The 19,886-nt window shown below is 39.8% G+C and overlaps 1 protein-coding gene across 1 annotated transcript in view; it reads left to right on the top strand.

Annotated features, from left to right (window-relative positions):
• The window catches only part of LOC149436154 (low-density lipoprotein receptor-related protein 6-like), an 83,831-nt gene that overhangs the window by 28,704 nt on the left and 35,241 nt on the right, over positions 1-19,886 (top strand). Inside the window, exons 5-8 of the mRNA XM_089661963.1 lie at positions 38-209; positions 17,328-17,544; positions 17,650-17,939; positions 18,969-19,195. Of these exons, the coding sequence (XP_089518089.1) occupies positions 38-209; positions 17,328-17,544; positions 17,650-17,939; positions 18,969-19,195 (906 nt within the window). The remainder of the gene's footprint in view (positions 1-37; positions 210-17,327; positions 17,545-17,649; positions 17,940-18,968; positions 19,196-19,886) is intronic.

Raw genomic sequence — 19,886 nt, 5'->3', positions numbered from 1 at the left:
TCCTAAAGCCGTTGCCTTAATTTGTGTTTTTCTACAGATACATGTATTGGACCGACTGGGGAGAGAACCCAAAAATCGAACGTGCTGCGATGGATGGCTCCGATAGGCTGATTTTGGTGAACACCTCCCTAGGCTGGCCCAATGGTCTTGCCTTGGACTACACTGAAGGGAAAATATACTGGGGAGATGCCAAAACAGACCAGATAGAGGTGGGTTACTTTTCTGTTTTTGGAGAGAGTATGGGCTCGTTCACACCACTACCATACTGCAATATAGCTGTGTGAATAGCACCTCATGAAGTGTCACTCAAAGTTAATATATTTTCATACCCCAACAAGTGGTGTGTGTGTTTTTTTTTTTGTTTTTTCTTAATACATGTGGCTTCCTAACTTTCAAAGATTAGTTATTTTGATGGAAAATCTATATGTATGTTTATCTCCTCCATCCCCCCCCCCCAAAAAAAAAATCTAATTATTGTAATAATATGGTCTTTTTTATCTCCTAGTTGGTACTTAAGTCCTGTGAGTGGGTGATAAGCTGTATTGGTTTGTAGCTTCTATGTGAGCCTACTGATGCTTATGTAGTTATCCGATGTGCTATCATCCATCAGTATGAAACCTTTCAATGATGGAATGAGTATCTAGGGCCCCCAACATGACACTGTTACAGCAAAGCTGCTTTTCTCAGGTGCTTGCTGTGACTATTGTAGGCCAGGATGGGCTTGGGAAAGCTCTAAGCTGCATAAAAAATATATGTATATTTAAAATTTTTATACACATTTTTAATGTCATTTTTTTTCCTTCGAAGTACAGTAATTACTTTGTTGGTTCACTGGCAGCTTCTGAGACATTGATAAGCTGACCGTGGTGGTTAATGGAGCCCAGCAGGGGGGTTCAGAAGGAGGCCTTTGTTCCCCATTTTATCTGGCAGCCGGCAGCAGACAGAACCAGACTGTGTCTCTACAGCAGTGACATTAATCTCGCTCAGATTTCTCAAAAAAGATGGCTGCCTCTCATTGTGGCATACCAGCGGGGTGTGGGAGGTGCAATTATTATAAACTGCACATCAAGACTTGCTTAACCTCATGTCTGCCAGGCCTTGTAGCTGGGTTTTATTTCTGTTCTATTGCAGATATATGCTCGCCTTTAGTTTGTTGAGATTTTATATTCAGTTCACTGTGCACTTTTGAAAATTAGCCTTCGAGATCTGTTTTCGGGTAGCAAAAGTAACAAAGCCAGTAGCTGCTCCGGCTTTATCCCCAAATATTCAGAGTACCAAACAGTGTAGTGCTTGACAGAAATCTTCTCAAATAGCAACATACCTCAGTGTGAATCCAATGGTTTCTGCCTCACAGGCTACGTATGTGGTCAGTGACATAACTGGTAATATAGCTATATAGGTGCAGCTGTGGTGTCCCAGAAATCGGAGAATGACCTCTTCTATATGGACCCTCTCACAGGTAGTTTTAATGACAAATAACTTTTTAAAAACTTTGGCTCTTTGTACGTTTGTACATTCAGAGAGTGGAGGATTTAAAACAAGCTCATGGCTGCAGTGTGGACATGTGAAAAGACCCCTAGGGGTCTAATAGACCTCTGATGTTTACCTAAAGAGGACCTGTCACCTTCCCAATGCTATCACATAGGCAACTTGTAAAAAATCAAAGCATTGAAAAAAAAAAGTATAATAAGATTGAACAAAAATGTTATTAAATTAACTGTAACCCAGTTGCCCTGCACACACCTGAAAATGCAAAACTGTGCACACATGTGAGGGATCGCCACAACTGTCCAAGTGAGTCCAGAACTCCTAGGGGTCATGGTATCTCTAAACTGGTAGTTCACTTCTAGTTACTGCCAACCTGTTGACCTGTTCAGGCTTTAAAGCATTGCCTATGGAGTATTTTAGTACCATAGTTTTTTGTGATATCGCGGTACATGCAATTTAAGACTTTATTTGTGCTTATGGAATCCTTTCTTTTATATTTATCTGAGAAAAAATGTGGGTATTATAGTGTGCGTGTGCACTAAAATTAATTTCTATTCTTCCCTGAATAATGCGTTTGATAAACCGTTGCACAAGTATTGCGCAACGCAAAAAATTGCTACAACCATCTTTTGATTATTAAAAATAAATAAAAAAAAAATATTGAAAGTTGATAAAGTAGAAACAATTATCAGATGACAGAAAATTGTTCATTGTATATCTCATGCAAACTGTTTGACCAGCACTGGAAGAATAGACGACAAAATAAATACATGGCAAAGTGAGTCATTTTTTACAATTCTGAATATCTTATGAAGCCTGAGCCATGATATCCAAACTAGTGACAATCCATTGTAGAAAGTAATTTCAGTACGGTTTTTAGGCAGGAGTAGATTAAACCATCTGGAATATACCAATATGGAGGTAAAAAAAAAAAGGGGACAGGGCAGAGAAAGACAAACCTAAACACAAGAAAAAATACCATGTACTTAAAGCCGGAGAGAATAATCCTGGGACCTATCTGACGAGCATAAAATTACGCATTATGGGTGTGCTCTGTCACATATCCACCCTTTCCTGTAGTGGAAGGGTAAAAGGTGGCCTTACAGAATTCCTTCAGCCAGAGTGTGCCTGAGACTTAATTATTTGCAAGTTCACTAGAGTAGTGTATATCCATTCCTCCCACATATCCCTAAATTTTTCAAATGTGTCTTTAGTAGTGTGAACTAGTGGTGCACAGAAATGAAAATTCTGGTCTGAAACCAAAAATTCAAGATGCATTTGTCCTAAAACTGAAATGAACCGTTTAAAATAAATATTGGGATGCCTGCCATTACACGCACCTGTACTTTAATGGCATCCCAGTCTTAAGCCGTAGGGTTCAATATTGAGTTGGCTCACCCCTTGCAGCTATAACAGCTTCAACTCTTCTGGGAAGGCTGTCCACAAGGTTTAGGAGTGTGTCTATGGGAATGTTTGACCATTCTTCCAGAAGCACATTTGTGAGGTCAGGCACTGATGTCGGACAAGAAGGCCTGGCTCACAGTCTCCACTCTAATTCATCCCAAAGGTGTTCTATGGGGTTGAGGTCAGGACTCTGTGCAGGCCAGTCAAGTTTCTCCACCCCAAACTCACTCATCCATGTCTTTATGGACCTTGCTTTATGCACTGGTGCGCAGTCATGTTGGAACAGGAAGGGGCCATCCCCAAACTGTTCCCACAAAGTTGGGAGTATGAAAATGTCCAAAATGTCTTGGTATGCTGATGCGTTAAGAGTTCCCTTCACTGGAACTAAGGGGCCAAGCCCAACCCCTGAAAAACAACCCCACACCATAATCCCACCTCCACCAAACTTTACACTTGGCACAATGCAGTCAGGCCAGTACCGTTCTCCTGGAAGCTGCCAATCTCAGACACGTCCATTGGATTGCCAGACAGAGAAGCGTGATTTGTCACTCCAGAGAACACGTCTCCACTGTTCTAGAGTCCAGTGGTGACGTGCTTTACACCTTTGCATCTGACACTTTGCATTGCACTTGGTGATGTAAGGCTTGGATGCAGCTGCTCAGCCATGGAAACCCATTCCATGAAGCTCTCTATGCTCTGTTGTGTTAATCTGAAGGCCACACAACGTTTGGAGGTCTTTAGCTATTGACTCTGCAGACAGTTGATGACGTCTGTATGCTTCAGCATGTGCTGACCCCGCTCTGTCATTTTACGTGGCCTTCCACTTTGTGGCTGAGTTGCTGTTGTTCCCAGTTGCTTCCACTTTGTTATAATACCACTAACAGTTGAGCGTGGAATATTTAGTAGCCAGGAAATGTCACGGATGGACTTATTGCACTGGTGGTAATTTTATAGCCAAAACTGCGGATTTTAATGTGTGCAGAAAAGGGGAAAAAAATGCTCTAGAGGGGAAGTAGTTAAAATGCCTCACCCTTTCCATGTTACAAATCTCTCCTCAATTGAGAATTGCAGCCAATGCCATCAAAATACCATTGATTAAGACTAATAAAAAACTTTTGCCAGGAACTGTGTAGATTTGTAGTGGCCACAATTGGAATATGGATTGTTTAATATATCCGATGGAACTGTCTGCAATGTGTAGCTTGTTTAGAGGTTTGCATGATCTTCTGTTAATTAAATGCTGACATATATTATTTGAGTGCATGCCAAAGTGCACATAAAAAGGGAGGTTTTAAAGGTACAACTTGATGGTACTATTAAAGTAGTGTCATATGGTGTCCAGCCACGCAGCTCAGCAACCAAGCAACAAATTAGAACTGGGTCGAAGTGCTATATGCACTTGGACCCTTGGGGGATTCAAATGGGATTTTTAAAATGTGGTGATGCTGCTTTAATACCATTTATTAGACTCTCCTAAACTTCATTGAGAGGGAGGAGATCCATATGCTTTTGGCCATATAGTGTGCTTGCAGTATATGTTTATTTGTGAAAAACTAACCCCATGGAAGTAGTTGACTTTTTCAACACATTTGAACAAACACTAGATCTTGATGCAAATGCAGAAAAAAGGTTGATATACTTGAACAAACTACACACAAAAAAAAAAACATTGTCATTTGGAAAAAGTAAACCCTTACGTTTTCCATCCCTCCAATCTATGAAATTAAACTCCAGTGTTCAGATTAGGTGCCAATGATTAGACCTCCTTAGGGTATATGCAGGTGAAATCTATCTATCTTTCAAACCTAAGTTATCTAGGATCTAGTGTTCTCTTTGCTAATTATGTTTTTTGTCATCATGCCAGTATCAATCAAGCTCTCCAAAGATGACCATTCACTATACAGTCTGATTGTACAATATCCTTCAGGCTCCATGCCCACTGGGTGTTTTGATAACGCTGGGAACGTTAGCTGTGTAAAGTCACGTTAAAACGTGAGGTTTTTTTAGCGTGTTTGCATTAGCATTTAGCAGCGTTATGCCACATCTAGTGGCGTTTTTCCACGTTTGCGGTTTTTAGCGTTTTTTGATCCCCTTGGGGGGGTTAAAAAGTCCAAAAACTGCGGTTTGCTGCGTTTTTACTATGTTTTTCAGCATTAGAGCGTTTTTTCAGCTAAAAAACTCCTAGAAACCCACTAGTCCTGGGGTTTTTTCCACCTAAAAACCGCCACTGCCAAAAAATGTTGATTACAGTCTGTGTGCATGGACACATAGGATAACATGCTGGGTGGGTTTCCTAGCTGTAGTAAAAAGTCAAAAGCCGAAATAAAACCGCTGTAAAAACGTCCAGTGTGCATGAGGACTTTTATTTGCTAGCAACTAAATGAATGTACAGGCCTGTGCATTTGGAGAGAAATTGACAGGATTGTATAGGTTTGTAATTGTATTCCATAGTTTGTGGAAACACAAACATATTCTTCCCAACGCTTCTGATTCCACCCTGCTTCTCACAGTCTTTGGCTTTAAGGGCATGGTTGTTGAAACCGAGGTCTTCAAGAGTAAAGGAATTATGAAGTCTGTGAATCCTACCTTGCTGAAAGCAAGAAAGGGCCACTTCTAGGAAGATCTATTATGGTATTTGGAAATCTTACTTTGATGCAAATGTAGTCCGTTCAGTCCCAGAGATTACTCTGTGCCTCCTGTTCTAGCCTTCCTGCAAACAGGTCTTTTGGGTTTCTCATGTTAGGTCACCCTTGCAGTACCCTGTGCATCCCAGGGACCTTAATTTGGTTCTCTCTGCCCTGCAGAAACCACCCTTAAAACCCATTATGGATATTCCTTACAGATTTTTGCCAGCAAAGTAGCCTTTTTGGTAGCCATCACATCTGTCAGATGTGTCTCTGAACTGGTGGGCCTTTCCTGTTAAGAGCCTTTACTCTATGACAAGATTGTAGTAAGCCCAAGACCACTCTTTATTCCAGTGGTGATTTTAGCGTTCTCATATCAAAAGTGAAGAGGTTACATAAATTCTTGTACAAAAGAATAAAAATTTGGAAGAGATGTAATGTATTTGTATTGTATTTTTGGCTGAAGACTGTACTGATTAAACGAAAATCATACAATCTGGTATCGTACGAGATCAGATTGTCGTACGATCTATTTGAAAGCGGTATTTTTTGCACTATTGTCTAATTGTGTGTGCTGGGCTTAACTGTCCCTGTTACTGTGCATTGCTTGCTATAAAAATGAGGACTGATAGAATGGGGTAGGGTTATAGGGGAGGCATTCCAGGTGCGCATGCCTACAAAAGCTTGCCAATGTCCAATCACCTTAAGGGACAAGTTAATAAAATCCCCACTGTGCTCCCCTAAAATGAAGGTGAAAATAAAAAAAAACTAAACAAAAACCAAATTCACCCGAATATCACAGTGAGCTGCTGCGTTAACAAAACCTATATGTAGATAAGACAGGAGCACAGTGGGTATAAAAAGTCTACACACCACTGTTAAAATGTCAGGTTTCTGTGATGTAAAAAAATCAGACAAAGATAAATCATTTCAGAACGTTTTCCACCTTTTAATGTGATCTATAAACTGTACAACTTTGTTGCACAACAAACTGAAATCTTTTAGGTGGAGGGAAGTAAAAATAAAAAACTAAAATAATATGGTTGCATAAGTGTGCACACCCTTAAACTAATACTTTGTTGAAGCACCTTTGATTCCAAGACTCAGTCCTTTTTGGGTACGAGTCTATCAGCATGGCACATCTTGACTTGGCAATATTTGCCCACTCTTCCTTGCAAAAACACTCCAAATCTGTCAGATTGTGAGGGCATTTCTTGTGCACAGCCGTCTTCAGATCACCCCACAGATTTTCCATCTGGTTCAGGTCTGGGCTCTGGCTGGGCCATTCCAAAACTTTAATCTCCTGCTGGTGAAGCCATTCCTTTGTTGATTTGGATGTATGCTTTGTGTCGTCATGCTGAAAGATGAAGTTCCTCTTCATGTTCAGCTTTCTAGCAGAAGCCTGAAGGTTTTGTGCCAATATTGATTGGTATTTGGAACTGATCATAATTCCCTCTACCTTAATGAAGGCCCCAGTTCCAGCTGAAGAAAAACAGCCCCAAAGCATGATGCTACCACCACCATGCTTCACTGTGTGTCCAGTGTTCTTTTGGTAATGTGCAGTATTGTTTTTGCACCAAACATATCTTTTGGATTTATGGCCAGAAATTTCAACCTTGGTTTCATCAGACCATAACACGTTTTCCCACATGCTTTTGGGAGACTTAAGATGTGTTTTTGCAAAATTTAGCTGGGCCTGGATGTTTTTCTTCATAAGAAAAGGCTTCAGTCTTTCCACTCTACCCCATAGCCCAGACATATGAAGAATACGGGAGATTGTTGTCACATGTACCACACAGCCAGTACTTGCCAGATATTCCTGCATCTCCTTTAATGTTGCTGTAGGCCTATTGGCAGCTTCCCAGACCAGTTTTCTTCTCGTCTTTTTTCCATCAATTTTGGAGGGACGTCCAGTTCTTGGTAATGTCACTGTTGCGTCATATTTTCTCCACTTGATGACTGTCCTCACTGCATCCATGGTATATCTAATGCCTTGGAAATTATTTTGTACCCTTCTCCTGACTGATACCTTTTAACAATGAGATCCCTCTGATGCTTTGGAAGCCCTCTGGCTTTTGCTGTAGGATGCGACTAAGAAAATGTCAGGAAAGAGGGTGTGCACACTTATTCAACCAAAATGTCAGTTTTTTTGTTTACTTAAACCCCCCCGTCCCAAAAAAAAGATTCAGACAGGTTTTCAACTGAGTTGTAGGTCACATTAAAGTTGGAAAACGTTCTGAAATTATTTCTTTGTCTCTTTTTTTTATTTTTATTTTTTTTTTTTACATTTTGGAAACCTGAAATGTTAACGGGGGTGTGTAGACTTTTTATATCCACTGTATATAAATTCACACATTCCCCTGATACAGAGCTTAGTGTTTCCTACAGCATTATAAAAAAAAAAAAAAAAAAAAGTGCTATGAACCTTAATCAGCAAATTTACCTCTCCATGCAGCATATAAGGGTACAAAGGAACAATTCCTGAATGTGTCAACAGTAAAATATAACCATCACAAAATCCAGTTCATTAAATATTCTTGAATAATTATCCATCCACCAAACCATGTTCCCTTCTTTCTTCAAGTGAAAAACTCCATCCTCTATATATTTCTCGGGAATTTTTTATTTGTGGAGGAAAGGAATGGACATTGTTTTACTGGATGTGAGTTTACTCAAGATTTAATAGACTGGATTTTGTGATTGTTACGTTTCAATGTTAATACATATTCCAGAATTGTTACTTTGTATCTTTATGTGCTGCATGAGGAGGTGATTCACCAATTTACTGTATGTTCCTACACTCCCCATATGCAGTAGGAATATTTTGAGCAATATATCAGGAACATATATAGTTGCTTGTGTTTTGTACTTGTACTCGAAGATATGGAATTTATAGGCAAGTCAGAATTCATCAAAATGTTTTATATTGATGTCAGAGACTGGTGGTCAAATATACAATATGCCTGCAAGAAGTAATTTTTTTTTTTTTACACCCCCTTCATGACCAGGTTGTTTTTTGTTTTGCTATTCAGCCCTGCACTACTTTAAATGGTAATTGTGCGATCATGCAACACTTATACAAATGAAAAAATATTGAAAATGTTGTGGGGAAATTTTTTTTTTTGTTATAAAACATATCTAATAAAAATCGAATTTCTTCATTAATTTAGGCCAAAATGTATCCTGCTACATGTCTAAAAATTGTATATAAATTGATTTGTGCGAAAGTCATAGTATCTGCAAACTATAAGTGTATACTGGAATTTAGGCAGCGATGAAACTACACTGGCAATGGTGGTGAACAATGACTTACTGTGTGGCTGGGAGGTACACTGACATTGACATCATTAGTGACACTAATACAGTGATCAGTGCTAATACTATACTCTGTCACTGTTTTGAAACTGGCTGGGAAGGGGTTAACATCTAGGGCAATCAAGGGGTACTTGTCTGCCTAACAATGTGTAATGTGTGCAGAATAGGTTGCTGTTCTCTGTACACAGAGTTCTGTGTTTTGTAAACCCAGAGCTCTGTGTGTGATCATACACAGCCAAATTAGGTGACTTCATCCAAAATCATTGGCTGTCAAACTCGTGCTGTGTCCAGTCACCACACTGTGTGCATCCGCTGACGCAAAAGAAGGTATACATATATACGTGACTGTGTCTGCCTGTGCTGCCCCACTCTGCGGGGTGGCATTGGTTAAAGGAAATTGTTATTTGGGCTGCAACTATATATTTCTTTAATCGATTCGTTTGCCGATTTGTTTTGATTAATCGCATAAAAACCTAGAAATAAAAACAATTTGTTCTTGAACATGTCTATGCAGTGGTAAATATAAATACATAGCTACAGTTGTGTTCAAAATAATAGCAGTCAGACATCACTAACATGATCAATCACTGTTTTTGGTAGAAATTATATTTCTACATGGCAAATCATTTACTAGCAGGTGTAGTAGAGTAATAGAAATCCAACAGTCATGACATGCATGCTGCTGATTCTATGTAATTGAATCACTAATTGAAAGGGGCATGTTCAAAATAATAGCAGTGTGGAGTTCTATGAGTGAGGTCATTCATTCTTTGACAAACAGGTGGCAATTATTGCCCTTATTTAAGGAAGGAAGGCAGCAAATGTTGTACATACTGGTTACAGTGCATTTCTCTCTGAAAGTCTGAGGAAAATGGGTTGTTTCAGACATTGTTCAGAAGAACAGCGTACCTTGGTTAAAAAGTTGATTGGAGAGGGGAAAATATATAAAGAAGTGCAGAAAATGATAGGCTGCTCAGCTAAAATGATCGCAAATGCTTTAAAATGGCAACCAAAACCTGAAAGACGTGGAAGAAAGTGAAAAACTACCATTCGAATGGATAGAAGAATAGCCAAAATGGCAAGGACTCAGCCAACAATCAGCTCCAGGAAGATCAAAGAAGGTCTAAAGTTACCTGTGAGTACTGTTACAATTAGAAGATGCCTATGTGAAGCCAAGCTATCTGCAAGAAGCCCCCCGCAAAGTCCCACTGTTGAAAAAAACGTGCTGAAGAGGTTACAATTTGCCAAAGAGCACATTGACGAGCCTAAAAAGAAATAGCGCAACATTTTGTGGACTGATGAAAGTAAGATTGTTCTTTTTTGGTCTAGTGGCCGGAGACAGTTTGTCAGATGACCCCCAAACACTGAATTCAAGCCACAGTACACTGTGAAGACAGTGAAGCATGGTGGTGCAAGCATCATGATATGGGGATGTTTCTCATACTACGGTGTTGGGCCTATTTATTGCATACCAGGGATCATGGATCAGTTTGAATACATCAGAATACTTGAAGAGGTCATGCTGCCTTATGCTGAAGAGGAAATGCCCTTGAAATGGGTGTTCCAACAAGACAACGACCCCAAACACACCAGTAAACATGCAACATCTTGGTTCCAGACCAACAAGATTGTGTTATGGAGTGGCCAGCCCAATCCCCGGATCTTGATCCAATAGACAACTTGTGGGGTGACATCAAAAATGCAGTTTCTGAGGCAAAACCAAGAAATAGAGTAGAACTGTGGAATGCAGTCCAATCATCCTGGGCTGGAATACCTGTTCACAGGTGCCAGAAGTTGGTTGACTCCATGCAACACAGATGTACAGCAGTTCTCAGAAACAGTGCTTATACAACTAAATATTCATTAAGTGATTCAAAGGAAAGCAAAATCTTCAAACATTTTTCAGTTTATATAGTGAATGTTTGAGTTTGAAGAAGAATACAAACACTGCTATTTTTTTGAACAGTCTAATCACTTTTCTTCAATTTTTTTTAGAGGAGCAACACAAATTTGATATATTTTTCTTCATGTTTTGATTTGGAATAGAATGTGTAGTGTTCCCAATGCATTTGTGTGTATGGAAATAAAAGCTATTAGAAGGATTTTGAGCTTTATTCACTTTTTTCAACACACTGATATTATTTTGAACACAACTGTATATGGATAGGAAAGAAAATATCTAAACCCCTCAGAATAACAGAAGAGAAACCGTATATATATTATTAGAGCTTGAATCTGGTACATATCAGGCTCAGATATCAACATTTTTATTTAAAGAAAAAAAAATTAAAAAGACCTAAAACATTGTTTTGCAAATTTTCAGACTGGACCATCATGTAATATTTATGAGAGAGTTCCTTGTCATAGGCAGGTAGCTTGATACCTGTACCTGCTGTCATTTATGCTGGCCATACATGAACAAATGTTTTGTATTCGAAAAAGTTTCTTAACGTTTATTCGATTTTCTAATTGTTAATGGGGTCAGTTCAACGTTCATATTTGACCATAGTGATGGAGCAAATCGAAGGAGCAGAAACTTTTCTTAACAAATAAATTTTCTTGCAGTGTATGTGGGGTTTTATTAAGAAATTACATATATTTTAAACTTAAATATTAAAAGCAAGTGATGTTTTGGAATGCCATTTGTAAGTTCATGGAATGTACGAGGAATTTTTGTACGAATATTCTTGTCTGAAGATCGGTACGCGTATAGACGGCATATTTTCTTTTATCACCTGTCTATGATGGGTAAAAAAAAAATCAGTATATAATCACTACTAAAAAGGGTTAATTTATAATGCGGAACAGTAAATGTAATATATAACTTTGAAAAAAAAGGTAAAAATAAAATAGAACCTCCAGCTTTTCTGGGTTCAGATGCTGATCTTCCCCTATAGCGAGCCGCAAAGTATAGTATAGAATGCCCCTATAGCAAGGTAATAAACCTTCTGCCTTTTTAGAATTGCTCACGATGTACTGAGCTGTTTGTGTACTGCACTGTATTTTCTGATATACAAACAAATAATGCATTCTGTATGCAGGCCAAGTAATTGGCTGACCAATTAATCGATTATAAAAATAGTTGACAATTAGTTGGATTGTCAGTTGTTTCAGTCCAATCATCACTGTTAAAGTATGTTATAAAACCAGTGCGCAAAACCACGTGATATAGTGGTTTAGAAAGAATGTTAATGTCAGTACGTTGTTTCCATGGGGTATACTTTTTCATAAAACTGTAGTCTGTGTATTAATTTCTGATGAATTTTATTTCCAAAACATTTGGCCTTCTCAATCTGGGGGAAAAAAAGTTGTTGTTTTTTTTTTTTTTTTGTGTGTGTGCTATGAATTGTAGAAAAACGATTGAGATTTGCATTGTGATAACCTGTGTTAAATGAATGTTGGTGCAGTTTTTTTTTTTTGTCTTTTTTTCCTGGAGTGAATCCTAAATATTCAGTTCCTGACACTGTCAGAGCCTGTTGTAAGATCCTGATTTTCTGCATATCCTCTCTTAAAAGCATCTATTGTGTTTGGTTTTCTCTTTGTGTGTGGGCAGGGTTCTTTGGCACCCGGTAAAGTGTGGGCTGAGTGTGTGTAATGGTATGTAAGCAGGATTTCAATGAAACAGTGATTTTCCAATTATGATAATTGTATTCAGCCGCTGTGTGCTGATAACTTGGCTTGTATGTTGATGAACCCTCTGGCTGTGTATAAAATCAGTTTTGGATGAGGGAGGGTTGTGCATTTTCTCTCCTCACCCCAGACAAGTATTCAGAAAAATATTAGAATAACAAACAATTGCCTCCTTGGTCTTGCAGTTGGATGATTAATTTAACACATTTGATATAGTCAGATGTCTGGCATTCTGAAGCCGGGTAATAGGGTTGGTCTTGCATCGTTTTGCTGGTGCCTTCCTTGCCAGCTATCAGCCAGAGGATCTGGGTCGATGTGGTTGAAGCCACATGTTTCCTCTGCTCTCCTTTCTCCTGCTCTGTGGTTTCTCTGTGTTTAGACTTTGACCCAGAATGTGAAACTCCATACTGCTTGGCGGTTCCCAGAGTAAAAACCACCAGAGATTAGATTTACCTTGGTTTTTTAGCAGATGGAAGGAGAAAAATGTAGTTTGCATAAGACTTGGTGCAACGCTACTTTTGTTGAGAGGGAAAAAATCCACTCTGGATGGTCAATGTAAGTTGAAAGAATTTTAACACTTTGTTGCAGTTTCCTACCTTTTTCTGCTGAGTCTAGGTTCACACTTAAGCATTTTGTGGTGTGTTTTGCATTTAGCAGAAATTCACTACAGTACATTTAACATGATTTCCTATGGGATACGTTCACATAACTGCGTTTTTCATCTGGGGTTTTTTTTTTTGGAAAGGGTCAGAGACTTTTTTTAAATGCAAAACATTGAGTTTTGGTTCAATGACTTCAACTGAGTTACTGTAGAAATGCATGTAGTGTTTTTGATGCGTTTTGTGGTTTAATCTGCCCAGCAACAAGTTGTCAAAAAAGCAAAACGCGTCAAACGCAGCGCAAAAGGCACTGCAGAAACAGAACAAACGCAAACTGCATAGTGTGAACCTTGCCTGAAGGAGTGGCGGTTTGACAGCGTCCTTTTGAATACTGATGATGAATAAGAGAGTCTGTTTCATTATCAGCTGATGCACTTTTTAGTGTTCTGATGAGAAAAGTTGCAGTGTCTGCGTTCTTTTAGAAGTAATTAACCTTTGGGAATACCTGACCAAAAATGGTACTTTTTGTTGCAGAGGGTGCTAGGGCTGAAACAACTAATTGACATAATAGATTATGAAAATAGTTGTCAACTATTTTGATGAGATTAGTTGGTCAGCCGATTTAGTTGGCCTGCACACAGAATGCATTATTTGTTTACATTTCAGAAAATAACAGTGCAGCATACCTACAGCTCAGTACACCATCCATACATGTCAGTAAGTGCCTGAGAACTTGTGATTGTGAATGTGTGAGGAGCAATGCATCATGGGGCATGTAGTCCTGGGCAGGAGATGAATTGATAAAAGCAGCAGTTTTTTGTTTTTTGTTTTTTACCTTGCTATAGGGGCACTCAGTACTATACTTTGCAGTTTGCTGTAGTGGCACTCTATTTCAATGGTTTTTATCAATTTTTAACAGTTTAACACAGGAGCAACAAATCATGCCCACACAGGGGCTATCAATTGCACATAAAAAATTAGAAAAAACAGTGCTCTAACACCATCAGGTGCACCCACGCAGGGGCTATCAATGGCACTTAAATAACAAAACATTAGTATAACACCGATAGTAACTCAAACTAAAGGCAGCTATCCACTGCCACGCTAAAAACAAAGAAAAGGAAGGAGGAGTACAAAAGAAAAAAGATAACAAAACCAAGATCAGGGGTCCAAGAATGCCAATACCGAGCAACATCACATCCCCAGACTAGCTGGGGGGAGCGTGGAAAAGGCATATTGCAACCACTGCTCCCATATTTTCAAGAATTTACATTGGGAGTCGTTGCAGATACTCAACATCTGTTCATTGAGCATCATAGTGGTCATATGGTCCCGCACCCCCTGAAGGACGACAAACTGGCTCCTTCAGGCCTGAGCAATTTTTCTAGTGGCCAACAAAAACAAATAGGAAGCCAACTTCTGCTGTTGAGCCAAGAGGCCCAGTATGAGACAATGAAGCAAAGCATACCGAGCATCCCGGCATATGGAGAAATGGAACAAGGTGAAAAGGAGGCCAAACAAATGAGACCAAAAATGAGACAGTCTCGGGCATGACCACCAGATATGCAATATGCAGGGTGTTGACTTAACATACACACCCGCAGCGGTTTGCATGAACTGGGTGCGATTGTGATGCGGTGCGGAATTCACACAGAAGCTGCTGCGACTTCTGCACCACATCAGTGTGAACCCAGGCTCATTGTATACTTTTCAGTAAGTTTACATCACTGTATGTTTTAGCCACTTCAATACCAGGCCAATTCTAATACTATATTTTTTGCTAGAAAATGACTTGGAAACCCCAAACATCATATATATTTTTTTAAGCAGAGGCCTCAGAATAAAATGGTGGGCATTGCAATGTTTTTATGTCACATGGTATTTATGCAGCGGTTTTTCAAACGCAGTTTTTTTGGGAAAAGATGCACGTGAGTGAATTGTAATGGACAAAAACACAATATAACGTGATTGTTTAGTAAAATGTAAAAGATGTTACACAGAGTAAATAGATACCTAACATGTCACGCCAAACTGCGGTACTTAAAAATCTCCAAAGGAACGCGTTTAAAGCCATAACAGTTTAGAGATGCAGGGGAATTCTGGTGCTAGAATTATTGCTCTTGCTATAACATTCACGGTGGGTGCTGGGCTGCCTGGGAAGCTGTGCAGTCTGGCACCTCGTAAAAGGATAACCCAAGCCTTCCCCTGAGTTCAAAGACATTCCAGAGGAGTAAGAAACTAGATAACACTTTTAAAATCCATTTTTCTCCTATATCCCATATCTCGGAATATGAGAGACTTACATAAAAACCAGGCATATCTTCAGATTGCCCACGATCAGACAAATTGTTTGATAGGTCACACTCGCTGGCTGGAATAAATAGAAAAGCATAAAATGACATCTCTTGAACCTTTCAAGTATGTATTTCATATTTCATATCTAACCGTTCCTCAGATGCATCTGCATATTAATCTACCAGCGGGTGGAATGTTACTTGTGCCTAGGAAAAGTTATGAGCCAAAATATGAGCTACGAGAGATTTTGGTTCTAGTTTGGGTCTCCGCCCAGACAACCCCTCCCCAAATGAGGCATTGGTCCTTGGCTTCAGAGACACCGCCTGCTTGGGGACTACAAAATAGGCTGTCAGGCCTAAGGGTTGAGGTTGAAGAATTCTCCCTTTTAACATCAGAACCAACTTGGGAGACGGTAGCCTTTTGGCTCATGAGACTTGAAGCTGCTTAACCCAAGGCTTTTTGGCAAGTACTTGTCTACCTAAACTTCTTTCTGTTTATCTTTTTTGCTGTGTTATTGCTCTGTGTGTGTGTGTGTGTGTGTGTGTGTGTGTGTGTGTGTGTGTGTGTGTATGTATGTGTGTATATATATATATATATATATATATATATATATATGTATGTATATATATATAGATATAGATGTTACATCTTTTTTCTGTAAATATTTTTATTGCACCCTTTTGACCTTTTAGTAATCTTTTCTTGCTGAAAGTGTTGAACTGTTTCTAAAGCTCCTTTAATGCAACTTACGAATTCCTGCCGCTGAAGAGCGCTACTGTGTGTTTAACCCTCTGTATAACCTGTATGCGGTGACAGTGGTATATAGACGATCAATCCAATCATCCTAGTGTTATTGCTGATATTGCCGAGTTTCCTCTTTGTACAAAAAGGAGGTGGTGGCAGTGTGAAGGATTAATTGCATAATTAATCTGACCCAGTAAAAATCGCGCTCAGGCTGCCGGTACATCAATTTGTGGTCCAGTGAGCTGGAAAATCGTTGTGCAGATTGCAGCTGGGTGTGGCATTGTTATGCACGTGACATTGCGGTTTTAGATTGGCTAGTCCTTTGGTCACGAGTTTGGTGAGAAGGTCAGGGGTCTGACGCCGCGATCGTCACACCACCTAGGTAAGTATAACCGGGAAAAAAACAGCCCTACATCTTTTTAAATCATGCTTTACTTTTGTAGTAGTATTATTTTTTTTTTTTTCAATTCAGTTTTGCTTGTTTTTTTAACGCAAATATTTTTGGGGGGTACTGCTGCTTTGTGTGTGTTGCTGCTATTTCAGGTATACACAAAAATGAACACCACTGTGTGTGCTGTCTCGAGTTCAGACAGACATATTGTAAAAGTGGTGCACTATGTAATGTTATAAGAACTTTGTCCACAAAACTGGCCAAAACGTTGCATAGAGCCCATGCTGTGTGTGGAAGCAGCAGCCTTCCTGCAGAGGTCTGTCATGCCCTTAACATTTTAAAGCTAGAGCTTTCCAGTCAGCATGAACTTTGCTTCTTGCAGAGTTGTCGGTCTCGTGGGTGTGTTAGACTTCTGCAAAGAGACCACTGCTTGCACACAGAGCAATGGTCCTTTTCTGCAGGACGATAGCATGAGGCAGGCTTTCTGCTCAAGCTGTTTGCTTTCCAAGGAAAACCTACTATAAGACTTTGTACTCCTTTTGTCTCAATGTACCTGGGATGTATTTAGAAGGTTTAATCTGAAAATTCAGTTGCTCTTTTAATGGCAGCAACATTTTAAAAAGATGTTTCTTTTAGGCAAACTGCAGCTTCTAAGCTGTGTAACCTTTCTTTCATCTCACTCCTGAAGTGTTAACTGTTCATTAACAACCCGGAAAGTATATACAGTAAGCTTACAGGGCTCTTCAGTTCCTTTTCCCAGGCATGCAACACTGCTGCCTATTTGTATAATTGTGCATTAATTGTAATTGTTTTTGATTCTCTCTATTTTGTTTCCAGGTCATGAATATGGATGGTAGTGGGCGCAGGGTGCTGGTGGAGGACAAGCTGCCACACATCTTTGGTTTCACACTGTTGGGAGATTACGTCTATTGGACGGACTGGCAAAGACGCAGCATTGAGAGAGTCCACAAACACACGAGCGAGCGTGAGGTGATCATTGACCAGCTGCCTGATTTGATGGGCTTGAAGGCCACAAACATTCATAAGCTATCAGGTGAGCTGCTTGTGTGCTGCTTGTGATATTTGTATTTATGGGAATACACAGCAAATATAGATTTGTTTTTTTTTTTAATTCTTTTTTTTGTTTTCGTTTTTTAAGGTTCCAATGCTTGTGCTGACAGCAATGGTGGCTGCAGCCATCTGTGCCTGTATCGACCGCAGGGACCTCGGTGCGCGTGTCCCATAGGGCTGGAGTTGATCAATGATATGAAGACTTGTATTGTACCAGAGGCATTTCTTCTGTTCTCCCGCCGAGCTGACATCCGCCGCATATCGCTAGAGACCAATAATAACAATGTAGCCATTCCACTGACTGGCGTGAAGGAAGCCTCCGCTCTTGATTTTGATGTGACCGATAACCGCATCTACTGGACAGACATCAGTTTAAAGGTATGTGCTTATCTGAGATTCTCCATGCGTTGGCAGTATGTTGCCTATATCGCATTGACAGCATAAATTACAGTTGGTACTTTTTAAACTGTTAATCTATATTTTTTTTCTTAGATATTTTTAGAAAATCTTTTGCCAACATTTTTTTTTTTTTTTTTTGAAAAGGTGAGCTAACACTTTAAACACATTTTAATGGCTGTGCTGCCACTCTGAGAGCTCTAAATTTAAAGGATAAGTTCACCTTTTTAAAAAAAAAAAAAAAAGCACATTTTTGCAGGTACAAAAATGTGCATTTACTATTTTTTTAAAAGGAGACTGTAAAGCATTGCACCCGCAAATCAGATTGCGGGTGCAATGTCAGGCTCCTGCAGACTTTCAGTGTAGCTATCTTCCCCTATCTCCGATACAGGCAGGCAGTTACTTCAGTCCAGGAAGAATCCATGAGCTATGAGGATGCTCATCAACAAGCTTGTAGTTCATTGAGAACTACAAGCTGCCAGTAGCAAAGACTGTTAGTACTTGTAGTCTAGTCATTCTAGTCTATTAATTTGCAGAAATGTGTGAATGAATGATGCGGCCGGGTGGGCAAAGCCCCGTACGGACGCGCTCTATTCAAATTGGTGACAGCGGGTGCAAGGAGAAGATTCTCAGCCCGCTGTCATGGGGGGAGGGGTTGATTGGTAGAAGAGCTACAGGAGCAGGAATATGTTATATGTTCAACCCTAAAAACATGTTCCTGAAGGTAAAATTCTCCTTTAAAGCTGACCATCCCGCAGTATCTAAAAACACACTGTTACCCTACTATATTCCTGACCATATTAGGTGTACACAATCTTATTACATTAGCTTGAAATTTGCAGGATGGCTTCTACATTGGGTTGACAGCTGCATTTTAAACACATTTGGCTCTATAGTTGGTAGGCCGCCTTGTCACTTGATCACCACTCACATCTTTTGGGATAACGTGAGATTTTTTTGTAAGCCATGCAGTCTGTTTCTGTAATGAGCACTTGTTTTCTTTCCTTACAGACAATTAGCAGGGCATTCATGAATGGAAGTGCTCTAGAACATGTGGTCCAATTTGGCTTGGATTATCCTGAAGGCATGGCTGTGGACTGGCTGGGGAAGAACCTTTACTGGGCAGATACTGGTACAAATCGTATTGAGGTTTCCAAGCTGGATGGCCTGCATCGACAGATACTGGTGTGGAAAGACTTGGACAGCCCACGGGCATTGGCTCTGGATCCAGCAGATGGGTGAGTTGCCAGAAGTCAATTTCAGTATAGACTTTCTGATGGAGTAAAACTATGTGAGAAAAATCAATGTATATTTTCAGACACTTGCCAGTTATTTAGAGTAATTAACCCTAGATGATGTTTGAGTGTACACTCATGGTCGGACATAAGACAATCAGGTGCTGTAATGCTGTGTGAGACAGAAGCTTTCTTTGATGTATCTGTAGACTTGGCTATGGCTATGCAGATTGGCTTAAAAAGTTAGGCCCCTTTCAGATGGATGGACTGCGCAAAGCAATTCTGTCTGTTCAGTAGGGGATTTGTCCACTGATCCCTGCTGAGTGGGCAGACAACAGGTCCATGTCTGCTTGTGCAGAGCGGACACAGGCACAGCCCGCTGCTCTCTGAGACGGCCGGATGCAAACGGACCATCTGTCCAATATACATCTGACTGTCATCCAATCCGATAGACAAATAGGGAACAGATCCACCAGGGGTACTGGCGAGGAACCCAAGAAGAGTAGGTCTGGCGCAGCTCTGTGCAATTTCATTGCAAAGACCAGGTAAGTATAAACCTGTTTTGTTAAAAGAAAAAAAAAAAAAAAAAATTAGCATTTACAGTCAGTTTAACCACTTGCCCTCCAGAGCATTTACCCCCCTTCCTGACCAGGCCATTTTTTGTGATACGGTGCTGTTACTTTAATTGACAATT

The sequence above is a fragment of the Staurois parvus genome, unplaced genomic scaffold (assembly GCF_062004578.1).
Source record: "Staurois parvus isolate SC_StPar_1 unplaced genomic scaffold, SC_StPar_1.0 ptg001417l, whole genome shotgun sequence".
NCBI lineage: Eukaryota > Metazoa > Chordata > Amphibia > Anura > Ranidae > Staurois > Staurois parvus.
This window is presented reverse-complemented; position numbering and strand designations above follow the sequence as displayed.